Below are 20,410 nucleotides of genomic sequence, written 5' to 3' on the forward strand. Positions count from 1 at the left end.
GCACTCAGAGTCCAATCGAACTCAGGCTGTAAAGACTCCCCAGTGGTTGACTAAAGGTTTCTTTCGATTACTCATATGAAAGCATTTGGTTATGGAAAGGCATCTTGGAGGAGCCTGGGGGATCTAAAGATCTCCCCCCGACCTCCCTTGTAAGCGCACTTGAATGTCATTAGGAGCAATATATATTGAAGGTACTTTAAAACCTGCCTTTAACATTTAATTAGTATCTGTTGACTTATTAAGTTTCCTCATTCTCCTTGAGATTCAACAAATAAGCCATACCTTTCCAGGACTGCAAGTATGTGGCAGGGAGTGGGAAGGTGTACTGAAAGCAGAGAATGAGAACACATGGTATATATATCCTATCATGCTCAGTTACATGAATGGGTATGTTCCTGCCTTCATATACATGAACTAATGCACACATACACCACGTACATGATGCAGCTGTAAATTAATTTAGCCTTGATAAATGCTTGGCATATTTAATGCATTTCTTAGTGACACTTTTATTATTTCTCAGTGATGAGAAGCTGAATAAATCTCATGCAACTGAACACAATGATATTATCATCCTCTTCTTTTGTTCTAATATTTACAGGAAATATTACAAGTGTTTGACATATAAATCGAGCATTTGACTGACTTTAATAACCATGTGATCAATAAGAAGTGATATTTTTACAGTCTAAGTTCAATATTTAAAGGGCCAGGGGTCATGGATCTTTATCGAAACATGAAGGCTAAAACTTCATTTTCAGAACCTGTAATTCCTCTTTTTTTTTAAAGTCTGTATTGACCTAATATCATTAAAAGTCAAATTTTGCTCATAAAGTCTCAATCCTATTGGAGCTAGCATTTAGATATTTAGGGATTTATGTTAACTGTACATTCTAGAAGCATTTCAACACTTCCTTATATTAAAATTTGTGTTGAGTGACAGGAAGTCATTCAATACGTACATTAAGATTATTCTTTATCCTCGGAAGATACCAATTATTTTTTAAAAAATCTGATCAACCTTCATCATACATATGCTCCCTATGTATCTTATACTCATCTTTCTGTATCAATCATCTTTTAAAAATTTCCCCCTTAAAGTAGCTTAGGAAACATCCTTTCATTTTGCATGATTGCAAAATGAAAATCAGCCAGATGTAATCCAAACACCAGGCAGCCCTCCCAGGAAAAGTAGTGCTCATGCTATGCTAAAGTGGCAGCTCTCCCATCCAAACAACTGATAGAATATCATGCAACCTATACACTCAGCCCCTCTTCTCCCCAGAGAGAACAAAGCCAAACCAGTCTTAGCTTACATCTGGAATATTTACAGAGCTCCTTGTGGGCTTGTCTAGCACTTATAGAAATTGTTCATTAAAATTTCCAGTGGACAATTCTCTAATAGAAAAGACATACATAATTACACATAGTAAGTTACAGGCTCATGACCTTTCTCCGCTGTTGTTTAGAATTGTTTCCTTTGTAAAAGTTACCCTGTGCATTGGGACAAGTAGGAGGATAAGTTCTCTTTCTGCCCTGATGAACAGTGAACTATTTATATTCCAAGACAGAAAAGTAAAAGCCCTCAAGCATTCATTATTCTGCCAAATCAGGGCACTCACCAGCACGTGGCGACCCTGGTTGAAGCCTCATGTCTGAATTAGGTGCAGTGAAAGGCTTGAACCTGACGCTAAGATACTGTTTCATAAGATGATTTCACCAGATGCCATGAACAGACTTGCTTTTCAGTGAACCTACAGTTTTCAACAAAAACTAATGAAAAAGAAGTCTTGAGTTGCCTGACTGTTTAAAAGAAGGTTGCTAGGCATTTTGCAAAGGAGCAAGCTGTAGGGAAATGAGGGTGGTTATTGCCCTGATGATGACAAATCTCAGTTCTTGAGGTAAATTTCCTTTGCTCAGTGCTGGACCATTTCATTGGCATGGCTGACTTTATTCCATAGGGCAAACCCTGGTCTGTCAGCTGTCAGAAGTGGGAAGTGTACTGATCTTTTCTTTCTACTTTGTGAGGAGTATCCTCCTCAGATCATTACCCCTGTTGCCTTGATGCGCTGAATCACCCCCTGGGAAACTTAAAAACAGCACCCTAATGTGAAGATTATATTCAACAGTGTGCAGTTTTCCGGTTTACTGGAAAAATGTCAGATTCAGCTTTTCTAAGCACCAGGTAGTATTTCTGAAGCCCATGGTGATTTCCAGGATAAGGATTAATTTAAAATATATTGTTACAAATTTTTTTGCAAATAAGTTTTAAACATTTTGATGGAAAAATTTATTGCACTATTATTATTTCCATTGGAATTGAAACTTTTTGAAAAGTGGTGGGCATTTTGATTGCATTTAGGAAGCATATCCCTCCATAAGCTCCCAAAGAAAGTGTTTTGGTAGTACTGAAATTCCCCAGTTTGGGGCTCTTCATTTTGAATTCAATTTCTCAAATGGCATAGGGGTGCATGTGCATATGGTAAAGTAAAATGGATGAAATTAGATTACACAGTTTTATTTCATTCACGTGAACCTTTGTCAGCTACCCTGTTTTTCCAGTTTTCTTTTTCTGGTTTGGAGTCAAATATTTGTTGAGATCATGGAATATCCTTGGGTCCAATTTTTGCCTAATCCTAGCAGTAAGACTTTCTCCTGTGAAGAAATTACAAAACAGAATACAGCATGTCCAGAAAAAATTCCGCAAATTTCAGTATCTGTTGCTCAGATGAGGGGCATGTCTCATCTGAAAATATGGCAACTTTTTTGGACAGTCCTGGAAAACAGAGCAGCATCTGGCTGGCCTTCAGACTTCCAAGTGAGGCTATAACCAGGACTGTGATCTTACTTTTTGTGATTTGGAGTAAAGGATATTGTTAACCTAAAGAAACAAATTAAGGCTTTCAAAACCACATACTGAAGATGAGGCTTGCATGTCCTTATTGATTCACAAAGGTAAATGGAGATGATGTATACAAGTGTTGAGCATTTTAAGGTCCTGTTTAGGTTGATGCTTGTCAAAGAGTATAAAGCCAGAGAGCTGGGAGACATCTCTACATTTCACTAGGTGGTTTGAGGTTTTTTTGTAGGTTTTCCATATAAATGAATGCTATGCAAGCCATGGTTACCATGAAATAGGTACACGGTGTCTAGTGCAAAATGGCAGTAATGACTTTCTTCATAAGTAATAGCCCCACCAAAGGCATCTCAGATGTATATGCTGACACTTCTAACTGCTATCCTTATTTTTATTTTGTGAATAATTGCTCTTTCTGTATGTGACTGCTTCTTTTTCTGCTGACTCCATTCCCCTTTTGACCCGCAGACCCCTCAGATAAATATCCCACGGATATCCTTGTTGTGTTTCAAGACAGAGGGTAGTTTAATGACTTGTGAAAGTGTCTGTTTCAGCCTTTAAATAATTTACATGTTACCATGTTTTTCTCAGTAAACTGTGGTAATCTCCCTTCTAGAAATAATAGGTAAACCATTCTTGTAACTTACACTTTATACAATGCTACAGTTAGAAAACAAAAAATGGAATTATCACCTGCTTGACAGGATCATCTCTGCAGAAGAAATAATTAGGGTCTTTTGCTAAGAGGAAACCTAAAACTTATTACTATGCTTCACTCAGGTATGTGTGAAAAACAAACAAACAAACAAACAAACAAACAAACAAATAAATATAAAAAGGCAGACTTCTCAGCTGCCCACCTCTCAAGTAATTGGGCTGCTCTCGGGACTCACAAGCAACAGCACATCCCAGGGCAAAGCACATGTACAGTTGCCTTCAAAAGCCTTTTATTTTTCTTTTATTTGCTCACTTGGGGTCTGGACAGAAACGTCCTATGGGTCAGACCTGGCTCACAGACCATCAGTTGCATAGCTTTGATCTAAATGTGCTTTACTGCCTCTTCTAGTTTCCTTTTTGCTGGACCACTGACTGATGGTCTACATACAAGGCTTTGTACTTTTCCTACTACTTTCCTTAGTGTGTTTTTGTCAATGTAATCCTTAGTATCATTGAACTAGTGTAAATACGAATTGCTTAGAGGACTTATAAAGCACTTATTATAAAGTTTCTTAATGATGATATCTTAATATGCCTATCTGTGAATTTATACATTTAAGAGCTCAGTAGCTCAGATAAACACAGGATATTGTATGAACCTGGCTGGCTTGGTCTGAATTTTGGCATTTGCAAATTGTCAGTTTCCTGTGATATAACCTATTGACACAAGCAAGATTCTTCTAAGAAATCCAGGGGTTGAAATCCGTATTTTTGCGCCTTCCAGGGCTAAGTAATAATTTCTACAGTTCACATCAATGGGAGTGATTCAACCCTTCTGAAAATTAGATCAATGCTTATTCAAGAGACTAGCATTAGACTTTTGCACAGTATTATTTAATTTTAACTTGTCTACACTCCCTTTGTCCAAAGGCTAATAGAATATAATTACACTAGGCTAGGAAAAAATTGATAACGTTGTAGGCAGCCTTACATTCAAAAATCCCTATTGTCACTTTTCCCCCGATAACTCTGTCAGTGACATACTATTTTATCTCTCAGTCATAATCAAGTGAGATGAAAAATATTCTGAAAAGCAAACGTATGAGGAAACAACAGGAGGTACACATCAACACAAAAGATGCAATGGCCCACCATGCATGTAATAAAGCAAAGGTCTTCATTGCCTTACTACCATAACCATTGGGTTTAAGCCTCTTTTCACAGATGTCAAAGGACATTTTAAATTAGCTTCAACTATTGCATGACCAGGCTTGATTAAGAGATGGTTTCTGCTGGACTTCAGCATGCTGAGTAATACCAACTCTGGGGACAGTGTAATGGAAAGAAAAAGGGCAGGAATTGGAATAGATTTGGTGCTTCATTTCTAGTATTTCCTCATTCTCCTCAACTCTTGATGTAGCCAAATATCTTCATATCCACTCTGAACAAGATTTAGGCTACAATAACAAAGGTATATGATGAGCATATTTAACTAGCGCAATACTTTTACACAAATTTAAAAGCACTGCCCCAAGAAGATACAAACCTTTAACTAAATCAGTCCTCTACAACAAAATGGTGATTACATTGGGATAATTTCTGTATATACATAAGCCCTTCATAAATACTTTACTACGCATTTGTTTCATGGCATGGATTTAAGTTTGAGAAGCTTCCCTCTCTTTTTGAAAAATTAATGTGAACATTTTGGAAAAAAGAAAAAGAAAAGGAAACACACATAAAGAGCATTAAAATTCTGGCTCTCCAGCCCCAGGAGCTGATCTTACACATTTGTAGTTAAGTATGTTAGCAACTCTCAGCTGTTTTGCATTGCCTACAAATTACTGATGTTGATACAAGTTAAGAGTGAGTTCTAAAGCTGTTTCTCTTACTAGTGAGTGCTTGCTTTCCAACATTTTAAAGTGAAGATGTGAACAAACCTTTGAAAAGTGACTGAATATTTCAATGCCAATATATTTTGCATGTAAAATATAAAAATCTCTGTGTGTTGCATTTGAAATCTGATAAATATTTATTATCAATGCTGTTTGCTTTTAATCTGTTCAGGATATCATTCCTCCAGCTCTTTAGTACTTAAACAAAAATGGCATTTACATTACAATATTGCTTGCCAACAATCTCATTTTCTGGTTTAGTCAGCAGCCTTCATGCTTGATTAGTCTTTAATTATACAAATACCTACATATTAAAAAAGTTTTCTTTTTTCCATACTTTGAGCATGTAATTATTTTCTCTTGCATGCAATAACCTTTAATTTTAGGATTAAGCAACTGATTCTCTTTAGTATGGATGGATTTTTTCAAGTGTTAAAGCAAATTTGGTTATTGTATTACGAGTAGGAAAATTAACTTTAGGAAAACCTTTCATTAGTGCATTTGACAGCACACTGAGCAGCTGACAGAAACTTCAAAATATTCAATATACTTGAAAACAAAATGGATGCCAGTTCTGTGTTCTCTGAAGTCATCAGCAATACTACTCTTGAATTCAGCAAGAGAGTGACTGGGGCTATGCGATTCCTCTTTGGAATATTCCTTGCTTTTGTAGTATTAGTGTTACAGCAGTACCTAGAAGCCCAATGCAAGATCAAGGCCTCATTGCATTATACCAAAAAACTGTAAAAGTTTGCAGTCTAAAGAGATCAAACAATGGTGGGAGAATCAACAAAAAGCCAGAAAGACAAAGTGACATGCCAGTCAGTGACAGAGCTGGGACTGCAGTCTGGTGCTCCTGACTCCAACCACCCTTTTACTAGAGCATTTTGCTTCCTGATGCAAATTATTTTTCAAAAGTGAATTCAGTAAGCAAAGACATAACTTGATAATGAGATTAGACCTAAATATGCAGATTGTATGTGGCAGTAAAAGAACTCCCTCCCCTCCTTTCCCTGCAGTTTTTACTCATGAGAGCATGGACTGCCAAGTTTGGGTCTACAGGACTGACATATGTTGTCTCTATACCTGCTTGTACATTTGAAGTACCAGTGATTTCCCCGTAGACATACTCTTTGAATGTCTATGGGGAAAACATCAAGGATTTTTAGAATGGCTTGGTTTTCTCAAGTTTTGTTTATTTTTATATTTGTTTTACATGAACTGAAAATTCTGTCAGACACATTCTGATTGCATGGAGAACATATTTCATAGTCAGAAGACAGTTAAAAAAAAAGGAAGCTGTAATTCTATAAAGTTGGGTAGGGAGAAGAGGGGAAACCTTCCTAATGGCATATTGAGCTTGCTCCTGTCTCATTTGAGAGCTATGAGAAACCTCCTGCCAACTTCTCTAGTAGTAGTGTTAGGTCTCGTTATAAAGTGAAAAGTTGCAGACAGAGGTAGGACGGAAATTGACACAGCATCTTATTCCAGAGTGGTGATCAGTGTTACAATTTCAACCTTTCACAATGCCAATCCTTCTGGGTTTTCTGTGTCTCTCTCCCAGTGGAAAAGGTCAGTAGGAATTAAGGCATTATGAATAACAAAGACATTGTTTTTCTCCCCTCTCCTTCTCCCAACATTTTCCTTTTCCTCCCTAAAATCAGGCCCTATCCCTGAGGAATTATACACTGATGGAAGCTGCACCCTCAGATGAATCCTGGGAAGGTGGTTGAATTCTCCTTACTTGCCCCTATCTGGACCTTGATCCAGTACAGCCCTAGTCCTCATCATCTGCCCCCCCTGGCCCATAGCCCATGGAGCACCCATGTGTTGGCAGCTCTGCTTGGCACTCTGCGAGGTGTCCCCCACCACCTGGGGAAAGGTCAAGAGGAGATCAGCCCTCTACCACCTCCTGTCATGTTCCAGCTGGAACCAGCATTCCACAAGGATAGCGCTGCCCAAACTGGGAAGAGAGCAAGAAGAGACAGAGACAGCACTCCAGCTGGGTTTGGGATTATAAGGTCACTAAGGTGAAAATCATAAAAACATTAGCAACTAAGAATTTTTATATCACTTGTTATCACATTCATTCAGAATCATCTTCTGATACCAATTTATTGGCCATCACTACTACAGAGCACCGCTCTGTACTGTGACTGGGCCCATATTCTAGGGTTTTCTTTATAGCATCTGTATGTTTGCTAAGAGCCTAGGATCCTTCCAGGTCTGACTGCCTCCCTGATGCTTTTTACAGGCATATAAGTATTTCTTAAGATGTATACAAAGATATTGCAGCAGTGATTGCTGCTTTAAACAATCTCAGCTCCTTTAAGAACCAAAATGCACCATCATAATTCCTTTAGTAAAAGGGATAATCCTAGCAATATGTGATGTGCTATTTTCATACGTCAGTTTTTCCTTTCTGGAAACTCAGCTTTGCCTTCCAATCTCTTTTACAAACATAACCTAGTTTGGTTCTCCAACTGGAAGCCTCACAGGATATTTGGTCATGTCTAAGCTATCAGAAATAAGTCAAATTCCTGTCCTGCAGGAAATTCTTCTAATATAAGATCTAATTTCTGATGCAAATGCAGATGAAGGATGCAATATTGAAATGTTTCAGCAAACAAAAAATTGCACTTAAAAATGGTGAAGTATTTCAGCAGATTTCAAATCATCACCATGAATTAAAATGTTTTCAATTTCTTTTGTTAGATCACTATTTTTAGGCAATTCAATGTAATAAATTGTTTGTATACAACTTAAGCTGATTTTAAACAAAAGCTATCCTCAGTTCTTTCCATTTCCCAGGCCTAAAATAGAAAATTACAATGAAATTTGGGGCAGGAGAGAAACCAACTTTGTGGAATTACATCATTGCTGGAAAAGAAAAATCACTTAGAAAATTCCTGATCAGTTTAAGGTACTACAGTATCAAAACAAAAAATTGGGCGTATTTTAAAGGTAAGACAATTTTTTTTTTTCTTAGACTCACAGCGCTCATCTACTTTCGTGTTCTCTTTACTTCATTTCCTTTCTCAGCTGGTGGCAAATATCTTCATTTCTTGACTTTTTCCTGGATCAGCAGCAAAAAATACGGTGGTGCTACAAGATGGGTTGTCCTAAAAATCTTTCAAACCTTGCTGGGGGAACGAATACTAGGAAACTTGCAGAAGACTTCTCTTCCAGATGAAAATTTTATGGTGGGGCCCCGTAAGACCCACAACCTATCTCCTTCTAATATGGATTCAACCAGTGATTTGCATGTTTGTTTTTTTTTAAAAAAAAGGTTATAGTAGAATGTTGTATATTTGAAGTACATAATTTAAAAATAAATTTTAGGATCATCACATCTGTAAGAGACCAAGTCTGACTGTTGATTTCCTACCTGCTCAGACATGCCTTCTCATGTGCTGCTATATACCCATTTGCTTAAATGACCCTAATTTCCTCATATCCTAACCCACTAGGAGCTCTTAGAAATACACATTTTCTGACTTATGCCTGAGGTGGTAATCTCTGCCCTTTTAATTTTCCAATTTCCACATAATTAATTGTTGGTTACTTCAAACAAAAGTAGAAGGTTGATGGAGAAAGGGGAAAAATGAAACAAGAGGGATTTCGAAAGCTCATGTTTCCAGTGCGACCCCTTGGATAAAAGGATATTTTTTTTCTTTTGCCTAATTTGTTTCTAGTTGCAGCACTAAGGTCAGAATAAGCCAAGAGAATGAATGGAATAAACGTCCTGATGGGCTGCCCGAAGCTGCCTGGTGTTACGGATCAGCGTAAAACCAGCTCTCTTTCCTCTGCCTGGGCCGATGTAACTCACTGGAGTGGCAAATTACATCAGACCTACAGCTGTAACCCGACATTATGATTAATTTGATCAGTAATTTCTCCTGTTTTTCATTTTAATCGGTGTGACTATTCTGCTGTGGCAGGTCTTTCAGATCTAATTAAGATAAATTTCAGAGTAAAAGACTTGGCAGAATTTTCGAGTCAAATCCGAGCGTCAAGTGTGAAGACCTGCAGCACCAGTCAATCAATTTCCAGTAAAGACGGCAGGCTGTAACTCAGCAATCAACCCATTAACACTTAAGCAAATTTCTTAATCTCCAGGCCTGTGCTTAGTCACTCTCTCAAAACATTCTGGCTACCAATAAAAAAGAGAAAGTATTACTATTTTTTTAAACACCTGCTCTAAACTGCCTCTACTAAAACCACCAACAGGATCCACAAATGGACACTCTGATAGATCTCAGCAATACTGCTGAAAAAAGGCTTAATTTTGGACTTTAAAATACAGTCTGGAGTGGCTTTTTTTTTGTTTTTTTTTTTTTTTTTTTTGAGGCAGTACCTAGAAGCTGATCAACCTCTTTTAGGTGCTTCTTTGTACAAGAAGCCTTGAATGATATAACATCAGGGCTATACCACTTCCAGAACATTGGTCCTCAATCAGATTCAACAAGCCCACCAGCTTGCAAGTAGAAGAATTTTTTTTCCCACAGAACTAGAAACCAGTGATGACTTGCAATTTTTTTCTTTTTTTTTTTTTTGCTTTATTACAAAGGGGTGAGGGGTATGAAAAATAGGGGCAAATAAAGTAATGTTTTGGGATATTGTCTACTTCCCTGAAAATTTTTGGAAATATGAGTGCAAAGAGAAATTAAGAGAAATGAATGCTAGCAAAACAGATCCACTGGATTTAAAAGAGTATCTGAGGGGCTGTGTCAATTTTTTCTGTCCCTAAGATCCCCAAGGGTCCTCCTCTCTGCCTAGAGAGGCTTGGGAAATAGAAGAGCTTATGGGACATGGATATTTTCCCTAATTTTTCCTGGGAGGATATTATTTATTTATTTCCCCATTTATTAAATACTTCAGTTGCTTTAGGGAGTTTATTAAATGCTCCCGTTTCAGGAGCCAGAGCTTGCTAGGCAAACAGTTCCACTTTCCTCTCCTTCAGAGAATTCTCTAGCAAATGGTTTCCTATATTAGCCTCAGCTTCTGCCCCTTGGGTGCTAATAATGCCAGTTGTTTTGCTCGAAGATTAATTTCCTTTGCTTTAAATGTGAGTCAGACACTAGTACTCCTTGTGCTTCTGAAAATAGTAACACTTGCAGAGTATATTTGGATGGACCAGGCAGCCAGTGCTCCAACTGAGAGAATGTTTCCTCAGGGAATGAAGAGACTTGCTTATAAAGTCTCTTTGAGAACCCTTAAACATCTCTTTGCTCTGTTTAAATGCAGTATTCAGCAGCTTTACAGTGTGAAGTCCCAATGCCTCAAAGACCCCAGAAAGCAGTGAGCTTCTGGGAGAAGGAAGACAGCTGAGGAGGAGATCTGAAACCCTACTCAGTCCTGTGGATGGATGCAGTCTTACACATAACTGAAACTAGCCTTTCTGTGGAAATGGCGCCCATGCATCTCCATGTAGACATGAAGGGTAGCAGCCCTCAGACAAGCTAGCCGTGCCAGGAAACCAGCTTGCATGTCTCTGCCCTGTGCACCGGGGCCAGGGAGCATGGTACAGCACAGTGCAGAGACACCCAAGTGTCCAGCTAGGACAAACTGCCATCTTGCCTTATCAGAGTGGCCTAGACAGTGGCAGACACAGAAAGGGTGAGGAGGATCATGGAAGTGTCCAGAAGAGGTGAGAAGAGAAGAAGAAAGGAGGCCCTGGATGCACCGAAACTCAAAGCCAACAATTTCTCAAGCAAGGTTCAAGTTTGTGAACAGTAATGTCTGTGTGGTTCACAGAACTACTGTAGTGCCAGAAGGAAGAGCACAAAAACAAAAGGAAGGGACCTGAATCACAATAGCATTTGCAATGGGTAATAGCATGTGTGTGTGTGGTCCATCAGTATGACCATGACTTTCTAGCTAGTGGAAATTTTTACACAAGTGCTTGCCTCTTCCACTCGTGAAACCACCTTTATCAACCCACAAAAAAACCCTGAAATACTGTAAGAATACTCAGAAATTCAAAACTGTCAGTAGAACAAGATGTTCAAATCTTTCTGGACCTGATTCAAACGAGCAGGGGATGATATGTGCAAAATATTCTCAACAGTTCACCAAGCTCAACTCAATTTAGCTGAGTGTAAGGGACTTTCCATGCTATTAGTTTAGAGCTGAGACCTAGGTCTTGCCAGTACCTCCTGGAAATCCACCTAAGATCAGCACTTCAACAGGCTCACTCTAATCAGCTGGTGGGCGTGAACCTTCCTGAATAAACGTCCGCTGTACATGTCTATATTATCTATTGCCTTGTGATGTGCAATATCTCACTCCCTATTGAAACCAAAAATTAGGAAATTTTGGAAAATGTGTTCAAAGCACTGCATTTGCTCACTGTTTATAAAATATTTCTTTGTCAAACTGATTGCTAAGTAACTTGAGAACAGATTCAGTCATACATTGCACAGTATCATATGCAGGAAGAAGGCTAGATAATTTTAGCAAACCAAAAAAACTCCTCAGTGGAATTACTGGTGTCATAATCTTGATCAAGTTTTCCTGATCTCAGGATTCAATAAGCATGAAAAAAATACAGCAGGTCTTGGATGTGAACACAGACATAAAGACAGCCCATGACTATAGGCCTTGCAAACTTATCCCAGCTGCCTTCCTCAAACCAACAGACAAGTGGTTCTTTCTTCTGTATATTAAATATATGTAAATTTATCAAAGTGTCACTAAACACTGAGATTTCTTTAACGTAGATTTTTCCTTAACGAGAAGCTAACCAGTGAATGAGGTTGTGGGGGAAGGGAAAGGGCGGTTTGGTTTTTGTGACTGTTGGAGCCTCAGGCATCTGTGGACACATTCTCTCTCATTTACAGTGAGTGTTTCAGCCGTTCTGCTTTTCTTTTCTCCTTTGTTATAAAAGTGTTGAGGTTCCAAATACATTATTTAAGATTAGTATGAAAATTTAATCTGAAAGAGGTTCTGGTTTTGCTATCCTAGAGTTTGCTATTACTTGGAAGATTTTTCTGCTGTTGTCATCTCCTCACTTCCCTTCTTCCCTCCTTTTATTATTGTTTTTTTCTCACTCATCATCTTCCGTCAGCTGCAGTTGTTGTAGGTAGGCTTCTATGACAAAAAGGTGCTTTAGGAAAGAGTTCTGAAAACGGTCAGAATAATTTTACAGTGGGGCAATCCCGGGGGGATTTCCTGTTTGTCTGTTCCTATTCGCACATGAACAGAACAGTAGAAATCATTGGTAATTCTTCTATTCCTATAGTGCAGCTCTCCCTTTGCAGATCTAGCTGTGGGTACGTTCATCTTATCCATAGCACTAAAACATACAGCAAGTGTCAGCACCAGAAGCTAACCTCCATTTGGAGCCAGTTAAATATATGTTGCTGATACAAAGTGCCTTATTCTGGTAGTCAAGCAGAATAATTGGCTCCTTAGTACTTGGCTCATCTGATTTTATACAGCATATAATCAAGATCTTATGGCTCCAGAAATTTAATTGAATGGAAACCCTGTAAGAGGTGCTAACTATGCTTTGAAGTTGCAACATGCTGACCATTCAAGAACCTGTGTAATTTGCCATGTAATAACACTAAACATTCACAGGAGAAGCATATTTGGAGAAGTGTATTTTCCCAGAAGTAAAGGCTTTGAAGTCCCTGATATGCAACATCAGACAGGTTGTCTTTCACCTCTGGATTCCTTTGTCTCAATCAATTGATGCAATGAAAGTAAAAATCAGACTACTATTCTCTATATGAGGAATTTCACCATTTTAAAATGAAGGGATGAAAGTCTTCCATCATCTACCTGACCCACCACCTCCTGAAATACAGCTCTGCTTTGGAAAATTCTCCTCTGGTTTGTTGCCTTTTGCAAATCAGCGATGACTCTGGTTCTGCAGTGTTTTGCTTTTACCAGTGTACATCTAGAGCATCATCACTAATGTCAGCACAGAATCCAGGCCCTGGAACCTAAAGTGAGGTTTTTCATCTTTCTACACAATCATTAAAAGACTTCCTAAAAATAATAGTTTTGCAACTACAGTCCAGCCCACTGAACTGAGTAAAGAATAGTGATAAAATTAGAGTATTACAGAACAATCTGACAAGAATCGTTCTGAGGCTTTTAGCTGGTGTACACTGCACCGGTATTATTAATTTCTGATCAGCTAGCAAAAGTACCTCACCCAGGTATACCTAAGCAAGTCACTTTCATTTAATTTGCCTTCTGAAGGACATGACAGCATCTGTACATTTTGAGATGTAATTGCTGTTATCCTTCAGAGTTTTTTGAAACAAACACAATCATCCTCCTGAATTACTGACTTTCCATGACAATTTTTTGAGGTTGCATTGTTCTAAACTAATATCTCTCAGACAGATCCTGAATAATGTAAGAGGATAAAGCCCACATGAAAAAATCAAGAATTCAGAAATGAAATTTAAGCTGTCAAACTTTAACTTAGTTGATCTTTATTCCCTTAATATTCTTCAAACAAAACCCATTTCATTCTAGTTCATAAAGAACATTACCTTAGAGGCCATAATATCTCTGAATTTTGTTCTAGGTCGATTTTTAAGTTAAAGCATTAGACATTAAAAAAAATCCACATTCTAAGTAGCTATTATGAACTGGATATATGAACTGCTGTGAAACGTGTGCTCCCTCCTTTTTTTTTTCCTTTTTTTTTTTATGTTTGTGCAGAAGAAAAAAATTTCAGATCCAGTCCTCAAGCTAGATGTACGGGGGTAAAACACCTTTTCTCTGCAGGGTTTAGAATGCAAAGACAAATTTCATAGAGATCTTACCACTGCTCTGCTTCAGAAAAGTACCCAAACACATCCTTCAACCATATATAAAGTGCAACAGCAGTTCCTCTAGAAATATTTCTGAGTGTCACTTGTTTGCATATTAAAGAGTCTCACCATTCTCAGCAATATGACAGAGCATGTTTCAAGTTATTTAGTATTTCTTAGGGAAGCTTAGGAAGTATTACACTTGCTGTAGAAATGCTGTAGAAATAGCTAGAAGGCCAAACTAATGGCCCTACACACATCACCAAGGTGAGGCCTGAAGTACCATCCTGAATTCTGGCTTCTCTTCTGGATGTCAGCACACAGTGTATTTGTATCTGTGAACAAACTTTGGGTTTTCATGGCTATTTAAATGGCAAGAATCAGAGAGGAAAGAACATTAAAAATACTTATCCCCCAATTTATTAGTAACTCTTTAATGTTGAGCCAGAGCTGACAGCTAATGACTTCTAATTCCTTGACTGTTGTTCTGAAAGTGTCCCAGTCACGCAGCTGGCTTAGCAGTACTGGGTGAGCTCAGCCCAGTGGGAATGCCAGACCTCTCATGCTAGTGTCTTTCATTAACTCTAATCTCAGTTCCTAAAAGGTTTAGGGGATAGTGTTTGAACTAAAACCACCTCAGAGTACCTCGTTCCCTCCTTCCACTTCTGTTGAGTCTGCCACATCCAGACTGCCCTCAGAAGGGTAGTTGTGAAGATAAGCATGCTAAAGAGAGCAATGTGCCAAGGTATCTCCACGAAAACATTGACATTGGCACCTCCCGTGCAAGGAATTATTGGTTTTACTTACTTTTATTGTACTTCTGCAAGTGAGATGTGACCCTGGAGAGCTAACAGAGAAAGTGCTTCTACTGGCCTCTACCTCTAGGTCACAGATGAGACTGGAAGTACTCCAATTCAGTTGAGATTCACATTGGGACCAGAGGCTGTATGAGAGCTAAGACTTCAGATTCAGCGTTAGTACAACCCTCCTGAGGTATGTTCACTGAGATAATCCAACTTCCTCCCTACCCCAACTCTAACTTATGTGTGCATTTGCTTTGTTTGGAAAACTGAATGCCTTTTGAAGCACAATATTTAGCAGGCAGTTTTAACAACATATAGCATATACAGTTAGTGTCCATACATTACAGCTGTACTAAGACAATAAAATGTAACAGAAGCTCCTCTGGAAATATTCCTGTCTGTCAATAATCTGCATACTGAAGAGTCCCAAAGCACTCACTAGCATGATAGACTGGGCATTAAGTGGTGCCTAAGTAACCCTTAAGACAATACACTGAAGAAGCTCTAGCAACATTATACTCTACTATAAGAAAAAGCTCAGGAAGCAAGGACACCTCTCTTGTGGACTTATAAGTCTATTATCTAAACCATTAAAAAATCAGATTTGATGCAATTTAGTTGAAGCTCAGATTAATGCAGGTTTAACTGGCCACATGGCAAACACAGCTTCTTGTAAACCAATTCCCTTAATTGTTTGAAAAAGGATTTTTTAATTACTAAGCTAATGCAGCTTAATTTCTGCAGGAAATGGAGCTGAATCCATCAGTGTGGATAAAACCTTTAAAGTGGGGTCTCAGAATTTAGAGAATAAAGTGAATAGAGACTTTGCTGGTTTCTAAGTGCAGTTCCACTGCCCAGTTAAAGACACTCTGCTCACTTCACAGACTACCCTCGTGTTTATTCAGACTTATACTTGTGGGTACTGTCAAAGCTGTTCTTGCAGGACGTGAATATAGCATGACACATGTAGTGCGAGAAAACCCAAGTATAAGAAATTAGGACCACTGGATCAGAGCTCTTCTGTTTCTGCCTGGGAATTCCAAGACAGGCAGAGCCCAGCATTAGTGTAGGTGCCACAGCTGTTGGTCTATTAAAAAACATCTGTGTCATTGGAGCGAGCATCTAGGAAAGGCATTAACTGGCATTCTTAGCTTTGGAATATATACTGAGACTCTTAACAGAAGTATTTGATTCTTAGCAGGATAAATGATGGGACTGTGATTTCAAGAGGAAGGATAACCCATCCATCCCTTGCACACATCCACCAGCAGAAGCTTTATTTCTTTTAGGAACAGTCAGGATCATCTGCTAATGAACAGCTAACTTTGCTGTCCTCATAAGTTACTACAAAGGGTGAATGACTGCTGGATGAATGCCATTTGCAAAGGTCACATGCTGAATCCATGGAAAAAATTAGTTCATTTTCTATGGGTTATACGATATGGACTTTAAAAGCAAAAGAGGAGCAGACTAGGACCGTCATTAGTTATGCTTTTCTGGCTTATCAGGCCTTTTAGCTGTTCTAAGCTGCATGCCTTAAGGATTAACTAATACGAGGTAGAATTTCTCAGCCTGTATGGTCAGAAGGTGTAACCTTCACTTGATTTCCCCTTGCAGGGGGAGAGTATGCACTTTCTGTTGTTAGACCGTTAGAGACTTGTACATAGCGTCCTACCTGCAATGGATTTGGTGAAGTAAGAGGAGATGGAAGGCCATGCCCTGGTGACTGGCTAGGTTTCTGGGGGGAGCTGGAGGACTGTGGGGCTGGAGGCGGTTGGCTCTGGCTCTGGGACTGTGTTTGGTTCTGCTGTGGTGGTGCTGACGGCTGTGGCTGCTGGGTCTGCTGGGGTGGCTGTGGAGTCTGTGCCTGCTGACCTTGCTGCTGCTGCTGGCTTTGCTGCTGCTGCTGTTGCTGCTGCTGACCTTGTTGCTGCTGCTGTTGATGCTGGAGCTGCTGAAGATGCTGAAGCTGTTGAAGCTGGGAGTTCAGGGATGAGGTAGCTGTGAATTGAAGAGAGGGAAGGGAGTTACGTAGGTTTCAGTAATACCTACTGTGTTAAAAATATTCTGTATTAAATTCTTATTCTGTTACATTGTGTGGCATACTGCCCACTGAGGTCAACTGGCCTCAGACTTCAGGTTGTGGCAGGAAACACGTCCCCATCAATAACAGCCTGTGGTTCTGCCAGTGCAGTTCTGTGGTAAGAGTTGGACTTCACTGGAGGCAACGAAAATAAACCTTTGGAAGGGCTACACCTCTGCGCACAGGACAGGCATCCGAGCTGACCGGCAGCCTTTGCTCAGACAAGCTTACCAGTGAAGCCAATGGAAATTTGAAAAAATGGAAGCCTGCCTAGAGAAGAGGCAAACAGGATGCCACTGTACACAGCATAGCAAGAACTCATAACATGAACTGGTGTGGTTATATAAAGGAGGAGAAAACCATAGTTGTAAAATAAAGGATGCTCTGAAAAGAGCTTTGTCATGTCTTTATACAGCAGATGTCAGGAAATAAAACACTCAGCTGTAAAATTTCTTGTGCAATGAATACGTAGCAAAAATACCCAATAAAATGTGTGTGCCTTTGAAATTAGCACTGCTCCTTATCATTCACATCTAAAAGCCGTAAAGTTCCTCTCATGAAATAGGGTGCACTTGCACTGCTCACTTACTCCTGGCAGTAAAGGTCTGTCATATTTTGCTAGCATGTGCTCCAAATGTGAGGCTTGGAAACCAGTGGCTCACATCAACCTGCTGGCACAGAGAAGCAAACTTTATCTCCCAGAGACACTTTCAAATTGACTAGGGCATTCATTAAATTCAGGAAGGCAAGGAGTGTGCCACAAGGATGTCACCAAGGAAGAACAGCTTTAAGCAGCAGCCAGAACATCACAGGAACCTGATGCTTTCTGGTGTTATGCCCTGAATAAGTCACCTGGGTCTCCAGCCTCACCCACTTTAATCAACATCTTAGGGGTTGTGGTAGACAGCTGTAAGATCCCAAGAGGAATGGCTTACAAGACCATTGCACTATTTTGCACTCTGTATACTGCTTTGCCAACACCACTCTGTATTCTAATTTCCATCAGCAGAAGCCAAAGTAAACTGGGAATGAATCAAATTTGTTATTTCTAAAATGGCATTCAGATTTCATGGCCAGAAACTCTCTTCACCAAGTTATTTGTGGATTGGCAGATAAAGCCAAGTCATCTCCACTTTCTTTTCATGCCAACATCCCTATTTCAGCTTTCTAGATGTCTATGCCCTGGGGATGAACCTGAGGTCTTGGTATGACTTATGAAATCAATGAGCCATGAACTGGAATAAGCAAAGAAAAAAGAATAGAAAACAGAGAAAGATGAGGCAGAATGGGTAAGCCAGTATAGGCTTTACGAAGGAAAAGTAAAAGGCTTGGTAGGAAGAGCTGTTGGTCATCCATTCCTATAATCATAGCTGCTCTAAATTTTCTTTCACCAGAGGCAGGAATCAAGCTACAAATATGCCTTTACAAGAATTATAGTCATGTATGTGACTTCAACAAAGAACCTGAATAATGCAGAGAAGGAGGACAGGTAACACCAATATATTTCCATCAGGAAAGTTCCTGATGGAAGTTTTGTGTTTCAACATAAAGCAGAGTGACCACCAGATTAAAAACATGCATGGTATTTCATGCAAAAGAAATCAGCCTGGAGAAGTAAGGGTACACTCCCATCAACTCCATGATCAGAACTCGTATCTAAATGCCCCAAAGCCAAGAGGGTAGTAAGTGGAAATATAATCCAAGGCATATGAAAACAAAGAATGGAGAAGGTGTGTATACAAGAAAGCAACTGCACAGACAAATACTAACCATAGCGTGAAGCACCTCAGATAGCAAGGAATACTATTCACCAGTTCCATCTGTAGGTATGTACACTGAGGCGGAAAGACCCTTCCCATTCCCATGAGGAAAAAACTAATCTAGACCAGCTCTTTATCTTGTTCAGGCCATTTCCTCACCTGTGATAGCTTAGCAGTCTGAACAAACCTTTGATAACCAGAACCAAGACTACAAATACAACATGCCCTTACTGCTTCCACAGACTCCAGTATAGAAATTAATGCAAAGACACCCTACAGAAACATAACTTGTAATACACGCAGCTCATAGAGAGGAATGAGGGACCGTTTTATATTCTATGTGCACAACTGGACAGGAAGAGACGAAACTTTCTCTATAGCAAACTATATGGGGGGGGGGTTTTGTACTGCAATGCTCCCCAAACCCTTTTGCTCCCACAGGGCACTCTTAAAGGCCACAGCTTGGAAAAATGGATTTGTCAGAATGCCATATGTTGTATGCAGGGCACTGGGGACAGGCATGTAGTAGGGGACAGGCAAAAGCATTCGAGGTGGAGGAGAAGCCATCTACTGCAACATTTTTGGAGCACAGAACATGTCTGGCTCCTGGAGGTATGCCTTTCAGCTAGAATTTGGAAAATATGGCCAATAACTAAAAGAATGCTGGAAATATCAATCTGAGATAACATGAGGTAACATAGGACAGAGGGGTCACTACGATTCTGATAACATAAAAGTGCAAAAACAGGGCAGCGCTAAATTTTTATCAATGATCTTGTGATTGAACTTATGGTATGCAAAAAATATCTGTTGATATAATATTAAAGATAAAAGCATCACTGCCTGGACTTCTTAAAATGGTGACATACAAGATAAGAGGAGAAGAATGGTAAAGAAGCCCAAAGTGTAAAATAAATGAAGTTTCTTGACAAACTAAAACAAACGAAGGGGTGGTTACATTACATTGCAAAAAGTTTATTATTTTGTGTGTTTGCATGTAGCTCAGAGCAATCAAAAGACTAATATTTAATAATTATTCATATTAGTGTTCACCACAGAGTATATGATTTTCTTTCAGGATGCTTTCCTTGAAATATTGCCAAACAGTGATATAAGCAGCCTTGCAAAATTACAGTCTAAAGCATAGATACGGATATACAGAAATAGTACTGATATGTTTGTTTACCATTGGACAAAAATCCACACTTATTGAAATGTGGTTTTCCTAAATGTATGAATCTGCTTAAGAAAGAAAGATTATATTGGTGCACGTGTTGGGATTTACTTGCTAGAACAGTCATCCTAATGGTGTAGGCCTCAGTTTCATTAATGAGTCATGCCTTTGATCAGCTGTTGAATTACATTCTTAAAAATTAAATCTTCATCAAACTTCCATTGTCCACAAGACCAATACTCTCTTTAATGGACATTTTGATTTGCACATTCTTTCTTCTGCCAATACATAAAACAAGAGGCAGAATCCAGAGGGAAGAAAAAGAGGAAAAAATGCCTCAAGAGCTTTTTTTTTTCACCTAAAATTTTGCAGGTTCAGGTCCTACTGAGCTGCTAATGTAACCA

General features: G+C 39.1%; 1 protein-coding gene across 4 annotated transcripts in view; it reads right to left on the bottom strand.

Annotated features, from left to right (window-relative positions):
* Window positions 1-20,410, bottom strand: part of POU6F2 (POU class 6 homeobox 2) — a 316,623-nt gene that overhangs the window by 82,022 nt on the left and 214,191 nt on the right. For all 4 annotated transcript variants that reach the window (XM_030009371.1, XM_030009370.1, XM_030009372.1 and 1 more), the window contains exon 5: window positions 16,665-16,990. In XM_030009371.1, coding sequence (XP_029865231.1) covers window positions 16,665-16,990 — 326 coding nt within the window. The remainder of the gene's footprint in view (window positions 1-16,664; window positions 16,991-20,410) is intronic.

This window comes from Aquila chrysaetos, chromosome 3, assembly GCF_900496995.4.
Source record: "Aquila chrysaetos chrysaetos chromosome 3, bAquChr1.4, whole genome shotgun sequence".
In the NCBI taxonomy this organism is placed as follows: Eukaryota; Metazoa; Chordata; class Aves; order Accipitriformes; family Accipitridae; genus Aquila; species Aquila chrysaetos.